This window comes from Cricetulus griseus, chromosome 6 (assembly GCF_003668045.3).
Source record: "Cricetulus griseus strain 17A/GY chromosome 6, alternate assembly CriGri-PICRH-1.0, whole genome shotgun sequence".
NCBI classification, from domain to species: domain Eukaryota; kingdom Metazoa; phylum Chordata; class Mammalia; order Rodentia; family Cricetidae; genus Cricetulus; species Cricetulus griseus.
The window spans coordinates 136,835,177-136,861,764 of NC_048599.1; the positions used below are offsets into that span (position 1 = coordinate 136,835,177).

The 26,588-nt window shown below is 52.6% G+C and overlaps 3 protein-coding genes across 5 annotated transcripts; 1 reads left to right on the plus strand and 2 right to left on the minus strand.

Annotated features, from left to right (window-relative positions):
* Nucleotides 1-11,447: 11,447 nt before the first annotated feature.
* On the minus strand, nt 11,448-17,138 carry Lcn12 (lipocalin 12). The gene is made up of 6 exons (XM_027422887.2): nt 14,981-17,138; nt 14,445-14,581; nt 13,701-13,783; nt 13,532-13,648; nt 13,297-13,398; nt 11,448-11,585 (listed from the first exon to the last, which is right to left on the minus strand). The coding sequence occupies exons 1-6, from the start codon at nt 15,092-15,094 to the stop codon at nt 11,557-11,559; spliced, it is 582 nt and encodes a 193-aa protein (XP_027278688.1). The 5' UTR covers nt 15,095-17,138; the 3' UTR covers nt 11,448-11,556.
* A 2,389-nt stretch (nt 17,139-19,527) lies between these two features.
* C8g (complement C8 gamma chain) lies at nt 19,528-21,463 on the minus strand. 2 transcript variants are annotated; one of them, XM_027422890.2, is made up of 7 exons: nt 20,890-21,463; nt 20,647-20,783; nt 20,420-20,490; nt 20,228-20,329; nt 19,901-20,002; nt 19,793-19,831; nt 19,528-19,706 (listed from the first exon to the last, which is right to left on the minus strand). In XM_027422890.2, exons 1-7 carry the CDS (start codon nt 21,025-21,027, stop codon nt 19,693-19,695), a joined length of 603 nt encoding a protein of 200 aa, XP_027278691.1. In that variant the 5' UTR covers nt 21,028-21,463; the 3' UTR covers nt 19,528-19,692. The 2 variants fall into 2 exon arrangements, with proteins under 2 accessions (XP_027278691.1, XP_035302375.1); XM_035446484.1 differs by having other exon boundaries at nt 19,793-20,002.
* Nucleotides 21,464-21,508: 45 nt separating this feature from the next.
* Nucleotides 21,509-26,253, plus strand: Fbxw5 (F-box and WD repeat domain containing 5). 2 transcript variants are annotated; one of them, XM_027422888.2, is made up of 9 exons: nt 21,509-21,657; nt 22,698-22,913; nt 23,141-23,298; nt 23,663-23,837; nt 23,914-24,062; nt 24,245-24,674; nt 24,988-25,135; nt 25,221-25,433; nt 25,514-26,253. In XM_027422888.2, the coding sequence occupies exons 2-9, from the start codon at nt 22,721-22,723 to the stop codon at nt 25,755-25,757; spliced, it is 1,710 nt and encodes a 569-aa protein (XP_027278689.1). In that variant the 5' UTR covers nt 21,509-21,657; nt 22,698-22,720; the 3' UTR covers nt 25,758-26,253. The 2 variants fall into 2 exon arrangements, with proteins under 2 accessions (XP_027278689.1, XP_027278690.1); XM_027422889.1 differs by lacking the exons at nt 21,509-21,657; nt 23,141-23,298 and having other exon boundaries at nt 22,794-22,913.
* Nucleotides 26,254-26,588: the final 335 nt, after the last annotated feature.

The window sequence follows — 26,588 nt, forward strand, 5'->3', positions numbered from 1 at the left end:
ACTGAGGATGGAGCACTTTCCCTGGAACTGTAGGACTACTAACAGACAGGGCCAGCCTTCTCCCATCCCAGATGTGGCCCAAGCCATATCTGCACCATTGATGCTGGATCTAGCAGAGGCCACATGACTCTCAAAGCCTCAGTTTCCCCACATGCACAGAGAGAGTTGTCTCCACCTGGAGGGTCCCGAGGGCCACAGGAGAATGTGAAGTCTGTGTAGGGCTGGCATTGGTCTGGGTACCCCATTCCTTGCTCGTACCCATTTGAACTGGGCCTACCGGGTCTGGGTTCCCAGTCACCCTCTCCTTCCCCTGGCTGGGCAGGAGACAGATCTTGTGAAAAGCCAAGTTGGGGCCTGGACTTGAGGGATCCCTCCATGGCTTCTTTGGCCTTGGGCCTGGGTCTGAATCACCTCCAGCAAGGTGAGAGCTATCTACATGAGCTCCATCTGGGTGGAAGAGGCTGATGCTAGGCAGTGGAGTCCTGGGTAGCAGTGGCCTGGCAGGTGGAGGGAGCAGTGAGGCCTTGGGCTCAGGCTGTCACTGAGCTCACACTACCCTATCCCAAAGCAGGCAGCTCCTGGTGTCTCCACATCCAAAAGGGGGGGGATTGTGCTCCTTTGGCTTCCTCACGATCCAGCCACCTCACATGCCAAGGCAACACTCTATCTCACAATCATCTCCCAGCCCTTCCTGCCCCATTGCCCACCTCCTACACTCTTGGTGCCCTGCACTGCGTAGGAAAACTAGCACAGAGCACAAAGCTCAAATCTGGGCATGATAACAGCAGATACCTGTCAGGATCCACTGTGTGCCAGCGTAAGAGGCCACCCCAGAATCCACCCACACTTGTCTTGGTCTATTGGGCACAGGCTCCACATCTACTCCCACCCCCTGCCTGGGAGCAGATTTAGCTGTTCTTTGGGCTAGGCAAAGAGGGACAGAGTGTGCTGTACCAGAGCTGGCCCAGGGCCACCTACTCAGGCCACAAACTGGGCCATGGCCACTCATGGGGCTACTGCCTCTTCTGCAGCACTTTGTCCACTCCTGACCTCTTCCTTGGATGGAGCCCTCATCTGGCCCTGATGCCACCAGCCTCTGGCTGTGGTGGCTACCTGAGGACCATACTAGCCTCCTCTTGACCACTTCCTCCTGGCCTCCTCACCATTTGCTGGGAGAGGTGGTTACTAGGATTCCATCACCCCGGTTCTGAAATGTGCCCCTGGCAATGGGGGCAGTACCTCGGGAGACCTTGATGGCCAGCTTAGATGCTTCCTAGAGACCTTGGTGGTCCAAGGTCTCTAGGGTCATGAGAATTTAGTGGCACAGACCCTGAGGGGCCTAGAGCCCCTTCCAGTGATGCTCACAGTAGAGACAGGATACAAACTGAGGGACCTAGATGCTACTCTCCTCTGGTAGACTTCTAGGCCATGTCTATTCCTTTTCCTGTCCTCTACCAGGGCTGAGTGGCTTCTGGAATACAGGCTTTATCCTTACCTCTGGATGCCCTAGTCCCCTCACTTTCCAGACCTTTTCACAGGGGCTTGGGATCATTTCAGGAGGCCTGGGTCATATAGGCTGAAGCTGGAGGGTTCTGCTCTGACCCAGGTAGGGGTGTGGTACCCAGCAATTCATGTGACTGAATGGGGCAGGGGAGGGTTAGCTCGCCGTCTCCCAATGTGTTCCATGAATCTTTCTCATGTAGCTAAAGTTCTGCACAGGTTCCCATATGTAATCCAGGAAGCTACACTGGATACCCAGGGAAAGAGGTGGCCACATACAAGGTAACCTGGAAAGAAGGTCCCTCAGGTGTCCCTCCTTTCCAGGCCAGGATGGGCTCTGGAAGCAGGCTTCTGGGAGGTGGCTGCCTCCCTGCTGTCATTCACCCTGTGAAAAGCATGGGAGAGCAAGCGTCAAGAGGAACTCTGGCAGTTCAACCTCAGGCACATGAAAGGACAGAACGAGACCCAACACAGATCAACAACATGAATTGGAAAAACTTCTGTAGACATTCAAAGGGAAAGGAAGATGTACACACAGGAAGTGAGAAGAATCTGCTGTGGGGTACTCAGAGACCAGGAGCCCTGAGGCTTGTTGAAGTGAAAATGGACACACAGTAATCCATGTGCAGGATAGAGAAGAGCTGGGAAGATAGCCGAGACAGTAAAAGTTCTCGCTTGGGAGTAGTGGTATATGTTTCCAATCCCAGTGCTGGGGAGGTGGAGACGGGCTCCCTGCACTGCCTGGTCAGTCTTCTCATCAAGTTCCAGGACAGTTAGAGACCTTGTCTTAAACAGCAACAAAACCCCATAGAAACAACATATGGATAGCACCTGAGGCTGTCCTTTGACACTTATACCTGTGTCTGCACACACACGAAACAACACCAGCAAGTGATACAAACACATACACATATTTTGATTTTCAAACAGTCTTAGATTTTCAGGGAAAATCTGGGGCTAGTGCTCCTGTTATAACATACAGCACCAGTGAGACACTGGTATAGTTAAGGAGGCTACTCTAAGCAACACTGAATATTGAGATGCTAAACCACGTAAAGTTCATGTTTAATCAAAATTCTACCTCACTCAGTGGAGTGCTTGGCTGGTATGTGGTCCCGAAGTCCATCCAAAACAAAAACAAAAAGCAAAACTTCCTAGCCTGCTTATAGGGCTTGTCCAGATCAGCATCTGATCCAGGTCCTGAAGCAGGTTTTGCTTCATGGCTCTTGGGCTCCTCTGGGCTGGGACAGTTCTTTCAATGGGCCTTGGAGGTTGCTGTACAGGACTGTCCTCCGGGCCCACCTGCAGCTCTCCTGCTTGCAAAAGTCATCACAGCTGGCCTTGTTGATAGCTGACTTTCCATCTTAGAGGAGGGGACGGGGAGGGTCATCAGATCCTTACCTAAGTATCTAGGCACTCCTCCTAACCAGCTGTATACAATTCTCTCCTAACTGTACCTGGCTCCCAGGTCTCTGAGGAGGGCAAGAGTGGGGAAGAGAAGTACATCTGTGTGGCTAGAGAAGCTGTTATCCATGCTGGGTTCAGACTTTCCTGTTTGGCTGCTTTGTGTTCACACTCCTGTCAGGAACCCTCACTCAAGCTCCGTGGGTAAGCCTGATAACTCACTGGTTCCGGGGGGTGTGTGGGGGGGATCCAGGAATCATGGTTTGTCATTGGGACCTTAGGGGGCAGATGTTGCTTGGTCTCCCCTACTCCAGTTCCTGGTGCTGAAGAAGTGTCCTTCCCCGAACAGCCACGGCAGTGTCACGCCTAGTCCTCCCATTGTAAATGTTTCTCTCATTTCTCAGTGTCCTCTGGGAGGACCTCGATGAGTGTAGCCTGCATTTCGAATGAGACTGGCACCCCGCCTTACTGGATGACAGCATCTTCGTCCTGTTGCCCCTTCCATAGCAGTGTTTTCTTATTCACTAATCTATAACAGGGTGGCACTCAAGGACGGTATCTGTTCTTTGGGGTGTAATTTTGTACTTTCTTATTCATCATGTTGCTAAAATTGTTTCAATACTGACCAGAGGGAATGCATTAATGCTACTTTTGGGGGTAAGAGAGCAGAAAAAACTATGCAAGTGGCCTAAAGCATATCAGAGGATTCAGACTGCCTCTGCTCTGGCTTGGTGACTCTCCCTGGGACATAACCCCATTTTTGTAGGTTTGGGTTTCATAGGATTTTCCAAATTTTTGATGTTATACTACATGTGTGAGTCCGGGAAACCACTGGCACAATAGTGAGATAGTGAGTGTGGTGTTTGAATGACAATGACCCCTGATCCATAGGGAATGGTATTATTGGAGGTGTGGCCCTGTTGAGGTAGAAATGGGAGTGTGTCACAGGGTGTGGGCGCTGAGGTTTCAGAAGCTCAAGCCAGATCCATGCCACGCTTTGCTTCTGCTGCCTGTGGATCTGGATGTAGAACTCCAAGCTTCATCTCCAGCATCATGTCTGTCTGTCTGCGTGCTGCCATGCTTCCTGCCATGATGGTAATGGACTAAATCTTTGAACTATAAGCCAGCTGCAATGAAATGTCTTCCTTTATAAGAGTTGCTGTGATCACAGCGTCTCTTCACAGCAATAGAAACCCTAACTAAGGCAATGAGTGTGCCTGCCATTCCACAAAGATTCCTTGATCAGGAGGCAGAGGTGGGTGGATCTCTGTTAGCTGAAGGCAAGCCTGGTCTAGGTAGTGAGTTCCAGGCCAGCCACAGAGTAAGACCTTGTCAAAAAAAAAAAAAGTCCTTGAGTTGGGGCTGTTAAGATGAGATTTTGCTGCTCTCCCAGGGGACCTGAATTAGACTCTCAGCACCTGTCAGGTGGCACATGACCACCTATAACTGTACATTCAGAAGATCCAACAGGGCCCCTGCGGACATCTCTCTACCCACAAACACTTAAAAGGTAAAAATAAATAGTTTTTTCAAAGGTTCCTTGGGGTGGGAGAGATGACTTGGCAATTAAGAGCACTGGCTGTTCTTCCAGAGGATCCCTGTTTGATTCCCAGCACCCACACGCAGTTTACAATCCACCATAACTCCAGACCTGGGTAATCCAATACTCTTTCTGGCTTCTGAAGACACTAGGCATGCAAGCAGCACACAGATATGCATGCAAAGCGAAACATCTATACACAAACATTTTTTTTTAAGATTTCTTAAGCTATCTTGGTGATTCCTCCCTCCTACCTCCTTCCACAGGATTTTTCATGCCCTACAGACCAGTTTGCCCTGTCCGTAAGGGGAGCCATATTATACATGTCCTGATTGCCTTGATGTTCTCACTCAGCTCAGTGAATCCAAGTGCCTCATAGCATCTATAAGCACAGGGTGTTACACTGTGCCACCCTCCTCCACACTGATCATCAACTCAAGGCTGTTGGTATTTGAAGTTTGGAGCCATCCCATATAAAGCTATCAGAACATTGGGGCTCAAGCCTTTGAAGGGCCACATGCTTACCTCAGTCCTTGGAAAACCCAGTGGGAAAGCAGAGAGGCACAATTGGGTCCCTGGTCCATCCAAAACCACAGGAAGGGAACAGGAGCCCACGATAGACTCGGATCATTTCTCTCTACTGTAAAGGCTTCGTCAAAGTTGTGACAGCTTGTGGATGTCCCATCTGATGCAGGCCCATGCTGAGGGCCCAATCCTCTTTCTGAGTCACCCTCGAGAGGTGTGAACCTCATGCCCATCTCACTGTCTAGGTGGCCATAGCTAGTTGCAAAGAGAATAAAACTCCATAAGATGACACCCAGGGGCTGCCATCAAGCTGGAGCAGAGGAAGCCTGCATTCCCCACCACAGCCTGACTTTGGTGTGCCCAAGTACTTCTTTCTGCTCTCTCCCCAAGGCAGCCACTGTTGTATCACCCTCATTATCTCCCTGAACAGCACAGTGCTGCATTCTCCAGCTCAGGACAGGGCTATGAGAGACCAAAAACTTGAAGCAAGGAGCCTTTTTTTTTTTCTTTTCTTTCAGAGCCACACAATTTGAACATTGGTCACATAGAAGACCCAGGAAAAGTCCCCTTCCGGCCAAGGGGCAGTAAGTGTGAAGCACTCTGGAACAATGCAATTCTGAACCACACTCAGGTGGTCAGGAAGAGGCCAGTTGGCCCTTCTGGCAGTTTCTAGCCCTGGATCCTGAAGTCTTCCTGTCCAACCTGGTTAACCCCTGTACTGCCCAGGTTCTGCCCAGGGTATCCCATGGCCGCAAGGATGCTGTGTCATGATGGCCATGATGCCCAATGCCCTATGAGACAGGAAGCAGAAAAAGAACTCGCTTTAACCCTAGACCCACCTCCAAGGCCAACCTGCCTCTCCCTGGTCCCAGGTCTAAGTGGCATCTTCTGGGTCTGTCACAGGATCTGAATCTCTATGACAGTCTCAGGCCTCTCTGGAGGGGCCCCAGACCTAGCATGGGATTACACAATTGAAATCTCAGACCCCATGGCAGCCTGCACATCTCTGGCGCCCCCACCTGGCCATCATCTTACTCACCAAGAGGTTCTAGAGGACTCAAAGAAACACACACCTAGGCCCTGACTGTTGCTGCAATCTCTATCTGAGCCCAGAAGCCACCTCCTTCTTGCTCTCCTGCCCAGCCTCTTAGCCTTGTTGTCTCTTCCGAGTGACAACAAGTGGTGGCCAGTGGGCGGTGCCTCTGAGAAGCTGTTTGAATAGTACAGTTTCAGTCATGGTGTTGACAACCACAGGACGGCAGCCCCGGGGCTATACAGCCTGGGGGATCTCAGGGTCAGTGCCCTCCATCAGACCATCCTCCCTGTCCACCAGGCTTGGCTCCAGCTGAGCCCCTAGTTTCCCCAGGCCAGGCTTTGACTCTAAAGCCCTATTACCTGGTAGCCCAGGATCAGTCTTAGCCTCTAGTCATGTGATGGGGAGTTCCTCCAGACCACAGCAGTGACCAGCAGAGGGATTCTTCTCTGACCAGCACTCTGACCACAGGCAAACCCTTAGCCAAGCTGATCAAACACACCGTCTAATCCTGAGAGTCCCCAGTGCTTGAGCATGTCAGGAGACTGGGACCTCCCTTCTGCACCTACCCCCACTCCAATAATGGCAGCAGGGTAGGCTCTAGCCCCAACTCAAGGGGCCAAGGAGAAACCCTCAGCTATGGACTTGATTTTCCTTCAAGAAGGTGCTGCTGGGGTTGCCTGCCCCATTTCTCATCCAGAGGATGGGCCCGTCCCATGAGTAGGTCCTGTCCCCCATCCTTCCAGCCCTCCTCCCTGGCCTGCTTCAGTCTGCCTGCCCCCATGTCCTTCAAAGCCTCAACTTGAGCTCCCTCCTGTTTCTCTGCCTTATTCTCTCTACCCAAACTGTCATCTCCCCAGATGATTACCTTCCCATCTCTGATGAAGGATGAAGGGCTCCTGCCCGGCCTGATAGGGAGGAAGAGCTGTCCTTGTCATTGGTTGATGTGAGGAACCTACTTCCCTACTTCCTCCACTGGTTCCTACCCCAGAAATGAACAGCCTGAGGGCTAGGATTAGACCTCCAAGTCATGCATTTTAAGCATGGTGGAGATGTCGCATATTCACAGAGGCCTGAGAAATGAGATGGTCCAATGTTTTATCCTTCCCTACAGACCAACAAGAGCAGAGGGAACCTTATATCATATCACCAGCACATGTGTCCTGATCCTGTGGGTGTCCCCAGGGATAACTCTAAAGGAATGCAGTGAGCACAGGACAGGGGTAGTATTGGGAAAAGCAGTCCCCCGCCCTCCCCAGTAGCTATAAGACCTGGAGGGCCTGCAGGTCTTAGGACCCAGAAGGGATGAAGCAGAAGTGTCTTGAGGGAGGGCCACTATATGGTACTGGTCAGATCTTTCAGATGCCGGATCTCCTGTCGAGCTGCTCACTTCCACCTCCAGGAAACTGCAGGTTCAGCTCTGAGGCCCAGCAGGCCCAGGTGGCGATGGGAGGGGCAGCTCACAGGCTTGGTCCTTGTCCAGCTGACTCCATTTCACTTCCAGCAAACTGCAGGCTCAGCAATGAGGCACAGCAGGCTGGTCCAGGCCCAGCAGGCCCAGGTGGTGATGGGAGAGGCTGTTTACCCGCCAAAATAAAGAGACTTATCTGGCCACTTGGCCAGGCTTAAGGGCTGGGTATGTTGTTCAGGCAGGGCTGGGCAGTATATGTGACACAGGGTCTAGAAGGAACCCACCCTCATCTAGATAGCAAAACCCATGCTCCATTCTCACCCCATAGCTAGCCGAGGATCCCAGATGAGACTAAAACATTTCCAGCCCCCACACCCACCCATGTGTATTAACCTCTAACCCTCTTGCACTACTCCCTGCTCTGCTTGCCATCTGGTACAAGCAAGCTCCTACACACCCTGCATGATGTTGACTGCATCCTAGCCCCCCCCCCCCCCCCCGCACACTCACCTTTGTGTACTGATCCCTTGGAAGCCTGAGAGGAGCAGAAGGCTTCCCTCTTGCATCCCACAAACATGGCCCCCTGTATACTGGGGTGGGAGTGGGCCTCTGCTGTGTCCCCATATCCATGACTAAGAAGGATGTGGAGGACTCTGTGGCGAGGAGCAAGCAGTCTGAGATGTCAAACTAACACCCATGCTTAAGGGTGCCTCTGTGAAATTGTCCCTGTCCTGTCTTCTAAGACTACATAGACACATGCAGAGAGCTCTGGCCGTGACATCCCCATCTCAACAGAGGCTATCCTGGAAGATGTGTAGGGCAGTTCCCTGACAGCAGTGACAGAGAGCCTGGCTGCTCTGTTTTAAGAGCAGGGGGTGGTTGATTGCTGTCTCCCCACTGATTGATTCCAGGATTTGGGGAACCAACTGGTGTGGGAAGGCCCTCCCACTCAATCACCCTTTTGCAAGTTTGTTTCGGTCTGGTCAGCTAGCTTTCAGTTCTATTTCCCTGAGTACATGGGATGTGAAGACCTCATACGACGGTTTGGGGTCTTCATACCACTGAGCTGACCAGCAGAAAGGGGAGTCATTGTCTAAGCTAGAGACACTCATCTCTCATCACCAAGAGGAAAGTGAGTTTCTGCTTCTGAATAGGAGAGGATGCTCACTGTGTAACTGGGGGTCCCTGGGGCACCTTTTCTACTTCCATACCTACTAGTGAAGGTCACCGGACACCAGCAATCCAAATTTAAGGTCAGTGAAAGTAAGATCTTCTGGAAATTTGGACCTTATGAGGGGTTAAGGGGTAGCCCAGTGTCGAGCACATGCCTAGCACATGTGAGGCCCTGAGTGACTGGTAAACAGTGCCACTGGGGCTCCAGCTGGGGCAGAGGACACATGGAACTAATTTAGAGGCTGGCCACTAAATTAGAGCTTCCCACTCTCCAAAATGTTGAGTTAAGTAGCACTGAGTTTGAGAGGAAAAGAATGTAAAATGAAGGTTACAAAGACTGGAGGCTGAACAGTTCTGTGACCGTATTTGGCCCTATGTATTGTCTCCCGTACATTGACGTTGAATCAGTTGGGGATACAGGCCAAAACATGAACCCCCAACTGTGTGAAGGATCACTGCCTCTCTCTGGAGTTAAAGGTCTGTGGCTGTGCAAATGTGTGCTTCAGAGAGACGTGCAACACACACACACACGCACACGCACACGCACACGCACACACACACACACTCAGGATCTGAGTGCTGGTGCCGGTCTGTGTCCCTCTTCTTCTCCACATTCTTCTCTCCTCCATCTGTCTCACCAGCATAGTTTTCAGAAATTGGCCGGTGACTTTACTGCAGATTCCTGTCCTTGTTATGTCTGAGCTCTCCATTTCCTCCTCTGACTTCTCTGGGGCTTCTTCTCCTGGTCTCTGTCCAATTCATGGCCAAGGAAGGGCTAGTCCACCTGTTATGGGAGACCCTCGTTCTTTAGCGACAGTTTACACAGAAGAATTTTTTAAAGATTTATTTATTTATTATGTATACAACATTCTGCCTCCATATATGCCTGCACGACAGAAGAGGGCACCACATCTCATTACAGATGGTTGTGAGCCACCACGTGGTTGCTGGGAATTGAACTCAGGACCTCTGGAAGAACAGCCAGTGCTCTTAACCTCTGAGCCATCTCTCCAGCCCCAGGAGGATTTTTTTTTTAAAGCAAACATTCCAAAGAGGACTGGAATGGGCTGCCACTGCCAGGAGATGAGAAACTACCTAGGGGGTCCTGTGTTGTGGATTTTAAAGTTTAAAAAAAAATATTTCTGAGGTGCATGGCATATTGTTAAGCGATCCCTTTCCTATCAAATAATGGCAGAATCTATCTCTTTTTAGGACATTTTCCCCGATGATTCCTACAAAAGGAAGTGTGAAAACCGTGAACGCAAATGGTATTATAATGGAGTCTGGTCTTTGGAGGATCAGACCTTATGTTAGTGTACACGTTGGAGAATGTCCTGGTGCCTCAGTTCCTAACATGGAAAGAGCAGACTCACTGCAGCTTCAAGGATGTGTAGCCACAAAGAGGAATTCTCTGTGCCAGGAGACACAGCTATCTAGGAGCTCTGCAGCCATGTGCCCCATGGGCGTGGTTCTAGGATGAGAACGGAGCCCACGCTGCTCTTTATGTAGGACTCAGCATCCTCTGCCACTGCATTCCAGCCAGGTCAGGCTCTGATGATCGTGGCTGGGTTGGAACCCTCTGGCATGGGCATGTGGGTGGCTCTTCTGACACCTGTCCCTGATGTCAATGGTGGTCAAACTCCCTTCCCTACAAGGAGGGCTTGGTTGACAGAAATGGAGGCTAAGCCTGCTCTGGTGTTTGGTGCGCCCGTGTCACTGCTTTTCTCATTGCTGTGGCAGAGTATCTGAAGCAACCCAACAAAGGAGAGGGCTACCTCAGCTCCCAGTTCAGGGAGTACATCCATCAGGGTGAGGAAGGACTGTAGCAGGAACTTGAGGCAGCTGATCACCTTGCATCCACAGAAAGGAAGGACTGGAGTGATCGATGATACTGCTCAGCTCTGTCTCCTTTTTATCTTGTCCGAGATGCCAGCTCACCCATCCATACATCTATCCATCTGCATACTTATCCATTTATACCCATCTACCATCCTCCAGTCGCCAGCCACGCCTCAGTCCAGTCATACAGTACCACAGGTATCTGTCATTTCCACCATAAAGGGTGCCAACTTGGATACATCTTGGATATAATTAATTAAGGATAAAAGAGACCATGCCTCCCTTGTAGAGTTTGACCGGGGGTCAGATATACACCAGAATGCTGAATTGTATCCCCAGGCTCTACATGTGGTATCTCTTGAGACTAGAATGGGGGTTGGTCTTATTGGTGTCATCAGGAAAGGCTTCTATATATAACTCTATATGCTGTTTGATCTCTATCAAAGATCATGGAGTCATCTCCATGGATGGCTTTGGGCTATGACCTGCTCTGCCTGTCTATTGGGGATGTCTATATACACTTAGGTATGGGTGGGGCCAAGCAGTAGCCTGCTGTTGTAGACTGGGTAAGGTAAACACTGTACTGACAACCTCTTTACAGGGGTGCATTTGGAGCTGGATTGCTTAGGTTCTGGGCCCACTGCTTTGCCCCCGCTGTACCTGTCTATTTCTGAATGGCTTCCCTAGAATGGCGGGCAGGCCTAGAAATGTTTGTCTTCACATCCCATACCCTGCCCCTTCTCCAGCCTGGGTCATCAGCATCAAGGCTTCCTTCTGCTCTGGGGCTCTGACTGTTCCTGCCTGCCATCTGAGACCCAGTGCTCCAAGGGCATGCCCTGGACCTACCACACCCATCATGTTGGCCTGTGATCTCACACAGCTAGGAGTCAGGGGAGGTGTGGGGGTTGAGGAGCCAGTTTGGAGGTGCTCAGAGGGTGGCCATGATGGCCCTGCAGGGTCAGAGGCCTGTGTTCTCCCCACCCCATGGTCACAGTGGTCATTTCTGGAGTCACAGGCAGTGTGTTTATTTTGCTGGTCACAGTGGTCATTTCTGGAGTCACAGGCAGTGTGTTTATTTGTGCTGAGAGCAGAAGCAGGGTGAGGCTGTACTGTCAGGAACCATTCCATTCTTCAGCATGATTTTGGATCAGGTAACCAGTCTAATGGGGTAGGGACAGAGTGTTGGGATGGTGGATAAGGAAGAGGGGAGAGGCTTGGGAGGGACAAAAGCCGGCAGTTTGGAAGTTGGGCAGGGAGACCAGAATGGCTCCAGAGAAAGGGCTAGGAGGTGTGCCCCTCGGAGTGCTACCAGTCTGGGATCCTCCAGAAGCCCCTACATGACCCTGCCTGTCCCTGCAGGATCCTAGACTCGTGGTAGATCTTGTGGTGTGACTCAGTTAGTGGTAAGGTTGGTGCAAACCGGTACATGATCCCATATTCATGTTGTATAGGATGTGACCCCAGTGTGGTGGCACAAGCCTAAAATACCAGCACCCGGGAGACTAAAGCAAGAGAATTGTGATTGCCAGAGCAGCCTGGGCTATACCCCAAGACCCCATTGTTTGGAATATTTTTTAAAGGTGTGTTGCATTTGTTTATGCTGTGGAACATTTGTTTAATGATGCAAAGATGTGTTGCATTCTTTTATGTTGCATTTGTTTAACTCTGTGGATCTGTGTTACTTTTGCATAAAACACCTGATGGTCTAATACTGAGCTGAACCACTAGGGCTAGAGACAGGGCTCAGAGGTTATGAGCACTGACTGCTCTTCCAGAGGACCAGGGTTCAATTCCCAGCACCCACATGGCAGCAGCTTACAACTGTCTGTAACTTCAGTTCCAGTGGATCTGGCACCATCACACATACATGCAGACAAAACATCAATGCACATAAAATTAAAATAAAGTTTAAACAAAGAGCTGAATGGCCAATAGTGAAGCAGGAGAAAGGATAGGTGGGGCTGGCAGGCAGAGAGAATAAATCGGTGGAGAACTCTGGGAAAGGAAAAAAGATCAAGATAGAACATGGAGAGGAGAATGCTAGGGGGCATCCAGCCAGCCAGTCACAGAGTAAAAGTGAAAGTAAGGTATACAGAAACAGAGCAAGATAAACGCCCAGAGGTAAAAGTTAGACAGGATATTTTAAGCTAAGAAAAGCTGGTTAGAAACAAGCCAAGCTAAGGCTGAGCATTCATAACTAAGAATAAACCTTTGTGTGTGTTTATTTGGGAGCTGGGTGGTGGGCCCCCAAAGAGCAAAAGAGTAAAAAATAAGCAACAACACCCTAACTCAAAATGAAAAGGGTGCAAGATGAGTGTATGTGTCTGTGTGAGCATGTGCCTGTCTGCATGTTTGTGGGCACATGCTTGGGTGTGCAAAGGTGTCTGGGCAGGTATGCACTGGAGGGGCATGATGGGGAAGGTCCTGATCCATCCATGAGAGGAGTGAGGCTGGAGACAGGGCTCAGCTCTGAAGCCCCTTGGCCTTGGGCTCTTGGAGACTTTCCTGCTGCAAACAGGCTGTCCAAAGTCTCGAACTTCCCTGGATGAACTCCAGTCTCCTGTGAACAGGGAACTATCCTCCCAGGATAGGAGAACCAGTGTGGGGACGGGGTAGCCTAGGATAGGGACACAGGGTTGGGAGGAAGTGGCCTGGGACTCAGATCAAAAGCCATGAGCGCCTCACTTCTGACTCAGGTTAAACTCAGGGAACAAGCACCTGGGTTCAGACTCTGGGACTACAATACCCTTGAGGACCTGCAGTGCCTGCCTGGAGAGGAGCCATGGGACTTGTGAAGACTGGGGAAGGTGCCACCATTGTGTCCAGATCCCACCCCGTTTTCCCATCACCCACTGCCCAAAAATCCATTACCGGTCACATCAGGGAAGACAAAGTTATTCTTTGTGAGGTTTTGGGTTCTGGTCAAGCAGATGAATCTGTCTACCATCTTACGAGGAATTCTCCAGTTTCTACCTGTGGCCAGAGGAGCACGGTATGGCTCTCAATACTTGGTGATGGTGAGGTATTTGCCTCCAAGCCATCCCCAACCCAGGAAGCACTACCCTGACCAGGGTTCTGCACAGGGCCCAGGGAAGCTGGGGCTCACCTAGAAGGCTGACCCTGGTGATGGTGTGGCTGCTTGTTTGTCTGATGGATAGCACCAGGGAGAATTTGATATAGTCGGTCTCGATCACCTGAATGTCTTCTTTGTCTGTCTCAGATCCTGAGGGACACATATGTAAGGTACCCAAGGCAGCTGTGCCCCCCCATGCCACTCTCACCTTTGTTTTCCACAGTGAACTGCCCAGGTTTGCTTGTTGGGATCAGGGTGTAGGACCAAATGTCACAGCGCTTGCCCCTGTGGAAGAGATAGGCAAGGAAGGAGTGGGGGTGGGCAAAAGGATAAGGAAGTCAGCAAGGCCCACCCTGATGGACCACCAAAAAAAGCTATTTATTTGGAAAAACCTACACCCCAGAAGGATGCACAGAACTCTCCACATCTCCAGGCCTCTGTCCTGGGATCCTTGCAGTTACTCTGTACTCTTCCTGGGAGCCTGGTTCAGTGCCATAGGAGTAATTCTTGCTCAACCCAGCACTACCTCAGATCCACAGGGACTTGCCATGTCAAAAGGAAAGTTTCTGGTTATCTGTAGATTGCCTCCTGTGGCATCCAAGCCAACAGGCTCCAGAAATGACCAAGAACAGACTTCAGGTAAGGGCTGCCTGCCACTGTAAAGATGGAGATCCAGGCAGGACAGGCAGAACCAAGACAGGGACAGAGAAAGAGGTTCCTGGCCACACAAGAGTACCAAAAATCCATCAGCCTTCTGTCTCCAAAGTGACTCATAAGATGGTTCCCCATTTGTATTCAGCCCGTCACTGGGTTGGGCTTTTGCAGTGGTCATTAAGCAGGCTGTGCTAGACATGGTCTTTAGATGTGTTTCCTCAACCCCATGCAAGGCTCCTGGAACACAGCCCTGAGTCCTTGATTGTTTGGACAGGAAAGGCACCCCACTCACCGAGTCATGGAGTTGGTCACCTGAAAATGGCTGTTGTTTTTTAGCTCGAACAATGTGATGTAGGGATTCAGCAAGGCCCGGTGCTCTCTGTTGTAGGAGTTGCCCGCCAAACCGAGGACAAACCACTCCCCCTGAAACTACATGGCTGGTGATGGGCATAGCTAGCCCCCTCCCCCGCCCCGTATGCTGGGCAGCCCACATCCAGTCAGGACCCCCTCCTCAGGAGGCTACTTCAGGCTCTGCCTCAATGACACTGGCAGAATCCAGAATCTGCTTTTAATCTAGCAGGTAGGGGCTGGCCTTGGTCAGTAGCCATGTGGCCTTCTCAAGCCTCTGTTTGTCTCTGTTCACAGAGGGAGCAACAAGCACAAACACAGGCAGTACGGGGGGTGCTAGGAGGTGACCATGGGCTCACTCAGGAACTCTGGGTTCAGGCTCTGCCCTGGCCTCCCTGTGCAGTGCCAACCCTCCCTCCACAAGCTGGAACCCTAGCCAACTGCAACCTGTGTCTTCTCTTTTGAAAGAAAGCCCTGTACCTTGTCACTTTCAAAGTTCGACAGCTGGGGAAAGCCTTGAGGCTTGGTTGGAGTCTGGCCCTCCAGGATTTGGGGAAGAGTGAAGATCAGCCACAGAGCCCACCAAGGGTCCATCCCAGCGGTGACCAGGCCCCAGAGGGACAGACAACGCCTGACTGAGGAGTGACTATTGGTGAAACTTGCTCAGAAATCTGTCTTTTCATGACCCACCTGGCCAATGCTCCTCCCTGGGAGTGTGGCAGACCAGGTGGGCGTGGAGGGAGGGCAGGGTTGACCCTCCTCAGACCCTAAACACCTTCCAGGGTTTCTTGGGTCCCAGTCAAGGAAAAGAAAGCCTGCTGGGTCCAACTGAGGCCATCTTGTGACTCCAACACCTTCTCTAAGTGTCCCCACAAATGTGTCAGAAACTGCCCACCTCTACTCTATCTGACCTTCATGCCAAAGAACAACTTGTTCTAGGCAGGGGTCATGGCTACCTTTAGTTTCCACAGCTTTTTACGCATGGATCAGGCCTGATAGCCTCCAAGCAGCTCCACAGCTGCCCCCCCACCTGCCCCCATGTTCTAAAACCAGTGTAGCAAAAGCACTGCCTGTTCACTATCAGAACACAGAGCTGGTAAGAGGGAGAGGGAAGGGCCTTGGGAACACCAGGGCCAGGTAAGAAGTACTGGGGGTATTTCAAAGGGACCTTCCATGCAGAGGGGAGGGGAGGGGATGGAGAAGGACAAGGTGGGAGTGGGGCTCTTATGAAAGCAGGCACAGTAGGGGGCGGGGCCTTTTGGAGTCTCATTCTCTGACAGCAGAGCCCTATAGGGTAGAGCCCCACGGGAGCAAGGTCTATGGGAATGGAGCTCTATGGGAGTGGGTCCCTGAGGAAGTGGGGTCCTATAGTTGCAAGATGCTACGGAGCAAGACCCTAAGTAGGATCCTGCTGGAGGCTATGAGAGGTAGGTGCTATGCTCTCCCTGGTCACAGGCTGTTGACTCGAGAGACAAGCTGTGCAAACTTAGAGTAGGTGGTTCCTGTCTGAGCTTTCTGAAGGAGGTTCAGAGCCATCTCAGCCTGTTCCCTGTGCTGTCTTTTCTGCAGGGCAGGACACTTAGAAAACTTGAAGAGCAAAGCAAGGACAGACCAGGCCTCCAGGCACAGCCCAAGCAGGGCCTTGGCAGGCCAGGCCTATGGAGACTTCACAAAGGGGACTTGCCCTCAGGAGATAAACCCCATAGTGACCTAGGGCAGGGCCCTAAGAAGCGTCCTGGCTTTGCTCTTTTCCAAGTCTTGGAGGCCACTGTACCTATTTTACCCCATTTCCCCAGGGCTGTCCTGAAATGAAGGGTGGGCAGCCCAGTGTGCCATACTAAATTTATAGCAACAACAGTCCTGTCATCCTGAGACGGCAGGGGATCTGGGATCCTGTGTAGCGTCCTGAAACTGATCAGGGCCTTCTACATGACCAGGATTAGGGGGAGGGGGCAGGTGATGACATAGACACCCATGCAACACTTGGAGATGTAGACAGCTCAGGGTGGAGATCATCCCACTGACAACTCCTGCCACTCTGGAAGCATATCCCTTCTGATCCTCCTTCTCTGTGCCCAGGACCCCTCCATGCTCTTTTCCTTCTGCCTGCCCACTGTCCTTTGTCCTCCTCAGCTATCTCCATCTTTCCTTACAATAGGGACAGTCAGAGCAAACCACCTTCTATCTGCCCTGTCTCCCCTCTCTGGGAAGACTCCTGAGTGCTGCCCTCTGCTCATGTCCCTCACCCCAGAATTCTTTCCCAGAACACTATCCTGAGTAGCAGGAGGCCCTGAGAGGACTGTAAACTGCCTTCATATGCAGGGGCGATCTGTCCATAGAGCATCTGGGTGAACAGGAGGGCAGGTGCACTACTGCTTGTTCCTGCCTGTTGAGAAGGGGCACAACACTTCATGTCCAGGCAAGGCAGGACAGGTCAACTGCTCTGTAGCCCCTCTAGGTCAAGTCCTCTAATCCTGTGGTCTCAGGCAAGGTGATCAGTTACATATTGGCTTCTACAGATTTTTAAAGTTTTTTCTTCTTAGATATTATAAATTACCTATTAGAATTCAAAATTGATATAAAATTATAAGAAACATTTGTGTATGAATATGTGTATGTATTGTATACCATGCACACGTATGTAAGAGGGTGGCAAATATGCAAAGCAACAGAACACTGGGTGTCTTTTCTGCCTTATTCCATTGAGACAGGGTTCTCACTGAACCTAGAGCTATGCTGAGAAGCAGCAAGCTTGTCTGTGTCCAAACCCTTCGGTGCTGGGGTTAAATATAGGACTGGCCATGCCAGGATTTTTTTTTTTTTTTCAAGACAGGGTTTCTCTGTGTAACAGCCCTAGCTGTCCTGGAACTCTCTTTGCAGACCAGGCTGGTCTCGAACTCACAGAGATCCACCTGCCTCTGCCTCCCAAGTGCTGGGATTAAAGGCGTGCGCCACCACTGCCCTGCATGCCAGGATTTTTACACTCGTTCTGGAGATCCAAACTCATGTCTGCATGATTGTGCAGCAAGCATTCTTATTCACTAAGCATCTCTCCAGCACCGAAGGGTTTGGACACAGACAAGCTTGCTGCTTCTCAGCATAGCTCTAGGTTCAGTGAGAACCCTGTCTCAATGGAATAAGGCAGAAAAGACACCCAGTGTTCTCTTGCTTTGCATATAACAAATATTTTAAAATGAAAAAGATATGCATGGGCAGTAAGATAGCTCAGCAGGTAGATAATTTGTTTCTAGGCCTGTCGTTCTACATTTGGTCCCCAGAATCTATGAAAGGTGGCAGGGGAGAACCAACTCCTGCAAGTTGCCCTCTGACCACAAGAACATCCCCCAATCTGTCAGGCACACACATACACATATGCACACACACAGTGTCCTCAGGTTGGCACAGAAGCTAATGGCTGCATGGTCCATGCTCAGCTCATTCAGACCCACAAGGCAACAAGGCAGAGATTCAGAGTGCTGGGTCTTGGCTGCGTGATCCCAAGCCCAGAGTGAGGCCATCACTTTCTGTTAAGAAACACAAGACAAGTCCGGCGTTGGTGGTGCACACCTTTAATCCCAGCACTCGGGAGGCAGAGGATCTCTGTGAGTTCGAGACCAGCCTGGTCTACAAGAGCTAGTTCCAGGACAGCCTCCAAAGCCACAGAGAAACCCTGCCTTGAAAAAAACCAAAAAAAAAAAAAAAAAAAAAAGAAAAGAAAGAAAGAAAAGAAACAGAAACACAAGACAAGAAGGAAAAGGGAAAAGGTGTTCCTGGGACCAGGATAGGTCCTAAGGAGCAGGGTGCTCTTGTGAGCTCTATTTTTTGTGGATAGGATAGTCTCCTGAAATTCCTCCTTCCAAGGCCCCTGGTAGCCCACTCTCCCTTCAGTCCATTTTCCTGCCCTCCCAAAAGTCTAGCTGCCCAGAAACCCTGGGTTATCAGAGCCTCCTCTGGGGTAGCCGTGGTCCCCAGTGCAGCCACCCACCCCTATCGCTCTAGTTTTCATTCCTCCAAAGGGTCAGCAGACAAGACTTCTGACTTTGCTCTAGGAATCATACAGCAGTCTTGCTAGAACTAAATCTCACTCGGGGTGTCCTGGGGCTGCTAGAGGGGAGGACATGGGGCTAGCTCACCTTTGTCTTCCTGTCATCAACAGATGGCTAGCTTTTAAGCTCCCAGGAGCAAGGACTTGCCTAGTTTGTGTCCCTAGGGCCTGGGACACTTGAGAAATGCTTATCAAATGAATGCTGGAAGATGTCAGGCCACCAGCAATGTCTGAGGCAGAGGCAGGAGCAGATGCAAGCCCAGCTGTGTCTGGAATGATGTGCAGTTCCCTGAACTCCAGCCCTGGTCTTCAGAGTCAAGCAAACCATCCCAGGTCTGGAAAGAACAATGCTCCCGTCTAGAAAGGCCCAACTCCTCCCTTATGGGTATATACACAACTTGCTTCCGACTCCCTGTTGTGGCTTGATTACAGTCTGGGTAGGGGTTGTTGGGGGACAGCTATAACAGAGGTTTGACCTACATATTGAGAGCCCCATGCTCACCCCTAACTGGTCCATTAAGTAGGCTTCCTGTTCCCTGTTCCTGGGGTACAGTTTTCCATTCTGTATGCTCCAACTGTTCCCTCAAACCCACCCTGGTATCTTCCTGGCAAGCACTCCTGGACCTATAGCTCTTTAGCCTCCAGGATCAAGGGTCAGGAGGGGCTTAGAGGACTTGTTGGAAGACCTGTGTACTTCTCTAGAGAAGGCACCCTAGGCAGGGCCCTGAGTCCCACCCCCGAGGGCACGAAGTCAGCATAGTGGGCTGGGGTGGGAAGTGAGGGAAGGGAAGCGATGAGCAGGAAAAGCCTTCATTGCAGAGGGGAAACAGGCTCAGGGAGAACAGGGATTTTTGCTTCTGGACAGAAGGAGCCTTTTCGAGGCCCACCTCCCTAGGGCAGAATCCTCAAATAGCCAGGGGGCAAGTTGCCTTCCCTCCCCACCTCAGCCTGGTGTAACTCCTATCCAGGATGACAGAAAAGGTCCATGGCCAAGTTTGATGTTTACTGAAAAGCCCCAGGTTCATATATCATACAGAAATGTATGAAGGGGTTGCTTCTGGGGACAGACAGAAGAGACTCCAAGGTTCAGGGTGCTCAGAACTCTCGGAGGCCAGTCCACTGTCCACTGCTTCTCCTCCAGATGGCCTCATCTTGGGACCTCTGCAGTGGACACAAGCCTTAGCAGGGGCAGAAAGGGCCGACCCTGACCTCAGCCCCCACTGCCCTGCCCTGCTGACACCACTCACCATTCAGGATGTGGAACTGGTCCGCAGTCTCGCAGAAACCTAGGGGCCCAGGCAGTAGTAAGGGGGCGCAGGTGTCAGGCAGGAGGTGACTGGGTGGGGAAAACTCACCATATTTGGGAAAGAAAAAGATCTGGTGTTCTGTCAGGTTGGCTTCCCTGACTCGCTGCTCAAACACATCCAGGGCAGAATCACTCACGGGCAATGAACGGACTGTGGGACAGACAGAGTTCCTGTGGTTTCAACAGGACAGCTAGATCTGTCCCCACACCAGCCCATGGGTAGCTGCTCCTCCCAGGGTGCCTGCTACCCAGAGTATTGGAATAGAAAGGGATTGGGGAGGGCCCATGTGTCCATCTGGGGTCACCCAGCCCATCAGGATGGCCCTTCCAGGATGCAAAGCACAAGGTCATACGTGGATGCAGAACTACCACACACCATATAGTTTCACAGACAGCTTCCTTGCCTTCTCCAGATACAGGATGGCAAAGTTCTGGTAGTCAGTCTCAGCAACAACCACACGCACTGGCACACGGGCCCCTGGGGTTGACATAGAGCCATAGTAGCAGCACATCAGCTCCTCACCCCTGCCTCCAGCCCCAAACTCTCTTGCTTGATGCCCTTGCCTACCTTGGAGCAAGAAGCGACCAGGGACCCCTGTATCTCCAAAGAGATGGCGCACCTGCCAACAGATCCCATCTCTGGGGAAGGCAAGAAGGTATGATCTAAGGAGGCTCCAAGACTCTAGGAACTCCAACCCAGGTGGACCCATATGAGAATCTACCTGAGCTACAGAGGAGCTAGGGTAAGGTGGGTTCAGGGGTTCTGATGAAGGTGGAGGCAGCCCTAGGACTCACAGCTTTCGGAAGGTGCTGACAGCCATCGCTGCACCCTGAGGAGCTGCGTGCAACGTGGTGGCCTCAGCCCGGTGGCCCTGCTCCTGAAGAAAGCGGCATGGAGAGCCCACAGCCACAAGGCGCCACGTCCCTGCAAACTGGGAGTGGATTGGGAGGGCTCAGGACTAACTCTGGGAATGGGCATCCTGGGTCAGTCCTGCCACGCTGTTCCTTTACCTACCCCCACTCACTCCCAGCTTTTACCTGCTGAGCATTGAAATTGGCCTGGGCCTGGATGGTGCTGATGGGGGATGTAGACCCAGAGGGCTTTCGGGTCCTTTGGGTCAGCGAACTGGTTGTCAAGAGCAGGGTGAAGAACAACACAGCCCTAGGGGACAACATTGTAGGCTTGTCAGGGACAGTAGGCGACAGGAGAGGAGGTGGAGGGCTGCACAGTCCTAGGTCATAGTCCACTGTCCAGTACCACAGGAAGCACAGCCCAGGAAGTCCACATCGGTCTTCCGCTTATTGAACCCCTACCCCAAGCTAGGGTCCAGCCTAGAACCTGGCCTTGCAGGAGCTTGGCACTGCGTCCTAAGTGCAAAGTCTGAGTTGACTTCTGCATCCCGATTTCCACTGGAGGTCAGTGCTCAACCCTTTGCACGCCAGTAACTGGTCTTATCAACACAGCCAACAACAACGTGCTCCTAAAGCTACTTGTTCACAGCCCAGCAGCAGAGACAGCCGGCGCAGAGGCTCGAACCCGTCCAGCTGGGCGGAGCTCGTTACTGCCGCCCTTTGGAGTAGCCACGAGCAAGTACTGTTCTATGAGCAAGAGCGTACGGTCGCGCGCGCGCAGGCGCATAAAGAAACACCGGCCCAGATTCGGAGCCCGAGGCGCAGGCGCAAGAGAGGCGGACATCGATGCCTCCGGGCTCGCGGCATCGAGCCTGGCTCCTCAGGAAAGACGCGGAGGCGGGGGCTAGAGCGGCGGCGGAAGCGGGGCGCAGCGCAGCGGGCGGAGGCGCCGCGGTGAGTCCGGCTTTGGCCCCGCCGAGCTCACCTGTGTCATCTGCCCTGTCCCTCGTCACCGGCCTTGTGTCCCATTACGCCCAGTCCTGCCGTCACCAGCCTTGTGCCACCTTTGGTGTCCCTTACTCCCGGCACTAGCCTTCGTTTATTTTCTCGGGCCTTGTCCCGGTCATGGGCCTCGCCCTAGCTTCACTGGCCTTTGCCACCTTCGCGGGCCTCGTCCACCGTCACCAGCCTTTTTCCTGCAGTGCCTACACATGTCAGCCTTTTGTCGCCTTATCTGGCCAGTAATGGCCTTGGTAGGCTGTCACCATCCTAATCCACCCGGCAGTGTTTATAGGTGAATGAAGGAGCTACTACTGCCCAGTCTAGCTAAGCAGCAAGGCCGATCCCTGCTGTCTGCTCTGATACTGAGGAACCCCAACCACTCTTACCACCCTCCTGGTCAGGCTCTCTCCTGAGTCCACAAGGCAGAGGCCACTGGCCAGGAGGAGTCTCTTCTCAGAAGAAAATCAGCCCTGGTCTGAAGTCTTGGGGCAGCAAGGTCAAAAGACAGGGTGGGGTGTCCATCACTTGGTCCTTACTGGTAGAACTTGGAGCTGCCAGTTTGGGCAGCCCGGACCTGTTTGCCTGCCTTGGCACTCAGACGTCTCGGTGGGCTCAGGAGCATAGGGGAGGTGTCAGAGGCTCCCACCTGGAAGGTATGAAGATGGGGGCCACCTCCCACTCTTCAGGTTGCACTGGGCCTAGTGGTGCTGAGATGCTTACCATCGGGTACAGCAAGTCCTTCAGTGCCCTGTAGGATGTGAGGTGATCCAACATGACTGTCTGCGTGCTTCAAGAAGTGTTGGGTGGGACAGTGCTACTGGTACCCCATCTCCCACCACACATGCTCAGTGCAGTAGAATTCTTGGCTGGGCAGTTGGTGGGGCTGGAGGAACAGCCAGGGACTGCCATGTCTGGGGCACCAGGCCATCGGTCTCTCCCTGGGGTTGGGAGTGAGGAGGCCTGGGCTTAGAGCAGCCACTGGTGGGTTTCAGGACCGTCTGGGCAGAATGTCACGATGGACGAGGGGGGCATGCCCCTGCTCCCCGACAGCCTTATCTACCAGATCTTTCTGAGCCTGGGCCCTGCAGATGTGCTGGCTGCTGGGCTGGTATGCCGCCAATGGCAGGCTGTATCCCGGGACGAGTTCTTATGGAGGGAGCAGTTCTACCGTTACTACCAGGTGGCTCGTGATGTGCCCCGCCACCCAGGTCAGTACCCACACACAGCCTGCGGCCTTAGGGCAGGGGCTCATGGCTCAAGGACCTCACACATGAACCATGTTGGGGGGAGGTGTCTCTGTGATAGTTGAGACCTGATTGGTGAGTGGTGGGTTCCAGAGGCCCTACAGTACAGCTCGGGGTAGCCATGCTCTCAGCTCTTGATCTTTACTGGTAAGGGAGCCTTGAATGCAGGAGTGACACTGTATTGCCCACAGCGGCCACATCCTGGTATGAGGAGTTCCGACGGCTCTATGACATGGTACCCTGTGTGGAGGTGCAGACACTGAAGGAGCACACCGACCAGGTCCTGCACCTCAGCTTCTCCCACTCAGGGTACCAGTTCGCTTCCTGCTCCAAGGACTGCACAGTGAAGGTGAGAGTACCTCTCTCATGCCGCAGAACTCAATGGTGAGAAAAGCGGAGAGGCCCAGATAGGACCTGGAGGCCTGATCTGGACCACACAACGCCCCAAGTTAAGAACAGCTCTACCCTCGAGCTTCAGGGGCCAGCCTTCTACAGTGATAGGGTGTGATGCGAGTGGGTGGTAAGGATCTAGAATGAGATTCTTCAGGGGCCAGCCCTCTACATTGATAGGGTGTGATGTGAGTGGGTGGTAAGGGCCTAGAATGAGATTCTTGCCCCTGAGGACTCAACAATCTCAGTGGAGAAGAGTCAGGACTTGCGGTGCTGCCAGAGTGAAATGGCCAGGTAATTACCATGCAGCCCCTCTGGTGCAGATCTGGAGCAATGACCTGACCATCTCGCTGCTGCACAGTGCAGATATGAGGCCATACAACTGGAGCTACACCCAGTTCTCCCAGTTCAACCAAGATGACTCATTGCTGCTGGCCTCAGGGGTGTTCCTGGGGCCACACAACTCCTCCTCAGGCGAGATAGCTGTCATCAGCCTAGGTGAGTGTGGGCATTGGGTTGGGCTGCCTCATTGTGCCCCTGTCAGCAGCATGACCAGCTGTGGCCTTCCCCCCAGACTCCTTCGCCCTGCTGTCCCGTGTTCGAAACAAGCCCTATGATGTGTTTGGCTGTTGGCTCACAGAAACCAGCCTCATTTCGGGGAACCTGCACCGCATTGGAGATATCACCTCCTGTTCAGTGCTGTGGCTCAACAATGCCTTTCAGGTTCAGACTGGGGCAGGGACAGGCTGGGCAAACAGGTGGGGCAGGGTGGGGAAATAGAGAGGAAGGTACGAGCAGGGCTGGAGGTGGAAAGGCAGATGCAGGGTCCAGGGTAGGCTGCTCTCTAGCCCTGGCTCTCTGGCCAGCACCCACCTGTTGTGGGCCTTGGCTTATGTCCCACATAGGATGTGGAGTCAGAGAATGTCAACGTGGTAAAGCGGCTCTTTAAGATCCAGAACCTCAACGCTAGCACCATCCGTACAGTAATGGTGGCTGACTGCAGCCGCTTTGATAGCCCAGACCTTCTGCTGGATGCTGGTGACCAGGCTGGGCTCCCCTGCCGAGTCTTTGACCTAGGTGGGGACAGTGAAGAAGAGGCCCCTGACCCGGGTTTGCACACCTCTGGTTCTGGCCGTGTCAAGGAAGGTGTGCGGCACATGTTGGATAATGTGTTGGATGGACATGCACAGCTAACAGATTGTGCACTGGAGACCAAGGTGGCTGAGCTGCTGGCCCAGGGCCATACCAAGCCCCCAGAGTGTAGTGATGCTGACACCAGGAACAAGTACCTCATCTTCACCACTGGCTGCCTCACCTACTCACCACATCAGATCGGTAATGGTGGGCAGGGCAGAGCTGGGCCTGGGAGGGTCAACAACCACTGTGGTGCTCCCCAGACCAACAAGTCCATAGCACAGCTTGGATCGTGCACTGGGATACAGCTCTGGCCTTGACACACTCCATTCTGTGTAAGAGTGGTGACAACCCAGGCAGAGGATTGGTTGGCAAATGACCAGGTGGGCAACTGTGCTTGAGTCTGAATGTAGGCAGTGTTTGTGGACCACTAGGGCTGTTCTTGGATTGGGAGTGCTCTGGTGGTGATGTCCCTGCAGGCTCTGGATGACCCCTCACCCTGGTCTCCATGCAGGCATCAAACAGATCCTGCCACACCAGATGACTACAGCAGGGCCTGTGCTGGGTGAGGGCCGGGGCTCCGATGCCTTCTTTGATGCACTGGACCATGTCATTGACGTGCACGGGCACATCATTGGCATGGGCCTGTCTCCTGATAACAGGTGGGCCTGGTGTGCTGGGTGGGACACCACAGATGGCCCAGATCCAATAGCATGCTTGTACCTAACATGTATCCCTTACTCTCAGGTACCTGTATGTGAATAGCCGTGCCTGGCCTCCTGGCTCAGTGGTAGTTGACCCCATGCAGCCACCACCCATTGCAGAGGAGATTGACTTGCTAGTGTTCGACCTCAAGACTATGCGGGAGGTGAAGCGGGCTCTGCGAGCGCACCATGCCTACACGCCCAATGATGAGTGCTTCTTCATCTTCTTAGATGTCAGCAGGGATTTTGTGGCCAGGTGTGGGCTCAGGTGGGCCCCAGGGCTTGGGTATGGGCTTCAGTAGGTGGGTGTGGGCTCATCCAGATGCTATCCCACAGCGGGGCTGAAGATCGGCATGGCTATATCTGGGACCGTCACTACAACATCTGCCTAGCCAAGCTGCGGCATGAGGATGTGGTCAACTCGGTAGTCTTTAGCCCCCAGGAGCAGGAGCTCTTGTTGACAGCCAGCGATGATGCCACTATCAAAGCCTGGCGTTCACCACGCACTGTTCGTGTCCTCCAGGCCCCACGCCCACGCCCACGCCCCTTCTTCTCCTGGTTTGCCAGCCATAGGCGCTGAAGGCATCAGTGACTTGAGCCATTTGAACCCACTGGGGAAAATGATACCCCATGGTTCTTCACTGCATTGGGGCAGAGTAGCTCATAGCAGTAATGCCTTAGGAGGGGACAGCCTGACCCCAGCACACTCACATGCAACCTGCTCACTTAGCCATCAGGCTCAGCATTAGGGTAGCCCTTGTTGGCAGCACCAGAGATCCCATGTCAGCCTCTTGGCCAGCTTGGGGTATATGGGACAATGGAAGTCCTGTTCTTCACTTACCCTCTTCCCCTGGGCTCACAGAGCTCCAGGCTGACCACTACCTGGTTACCTTTTATGCTCAGCAAAACCCACACCCTTGGATATCCCGAGTGTACCCTGGGTGACAGGCCATAGGCTCTGGCCTCTGATAATTTGATTTACGCTACTGATTGAGTGGCCTGCTGTGGACCAGGGGTGCTGCATGTTGCACTCATTAACTGTTTGGGTTAATGAATAAACAGTTGGCAACAGCTCATGCCATCTAGTCTGTTTATAGGGAGGGGCCCCAGGCTCTGCCAGCCAGTGTCATCCTGGTGATATCTGCCTCAGGGAACCTCCAGAAGTCTGAAGAGGAGTTCTGGTTCAGGTGTGTATCCCTGGCCTTCAGGGATGCCTGTCCATAACTGCTGGTGGATGCAGGAAGTGGACACAGCCAAGCCTAGTACAATGCCTGGGGTAGGGTAGGCTTTAACACAATCTGTACCATCAGGAGAGCTTCCAGAGCAAGATATAGTGGTACAAGCCTGTAACCCTTGCTCCTCAGGGGACTGAGACAGGAGGGAGTTAAAAGCCTGCCTGGACTACAGAACA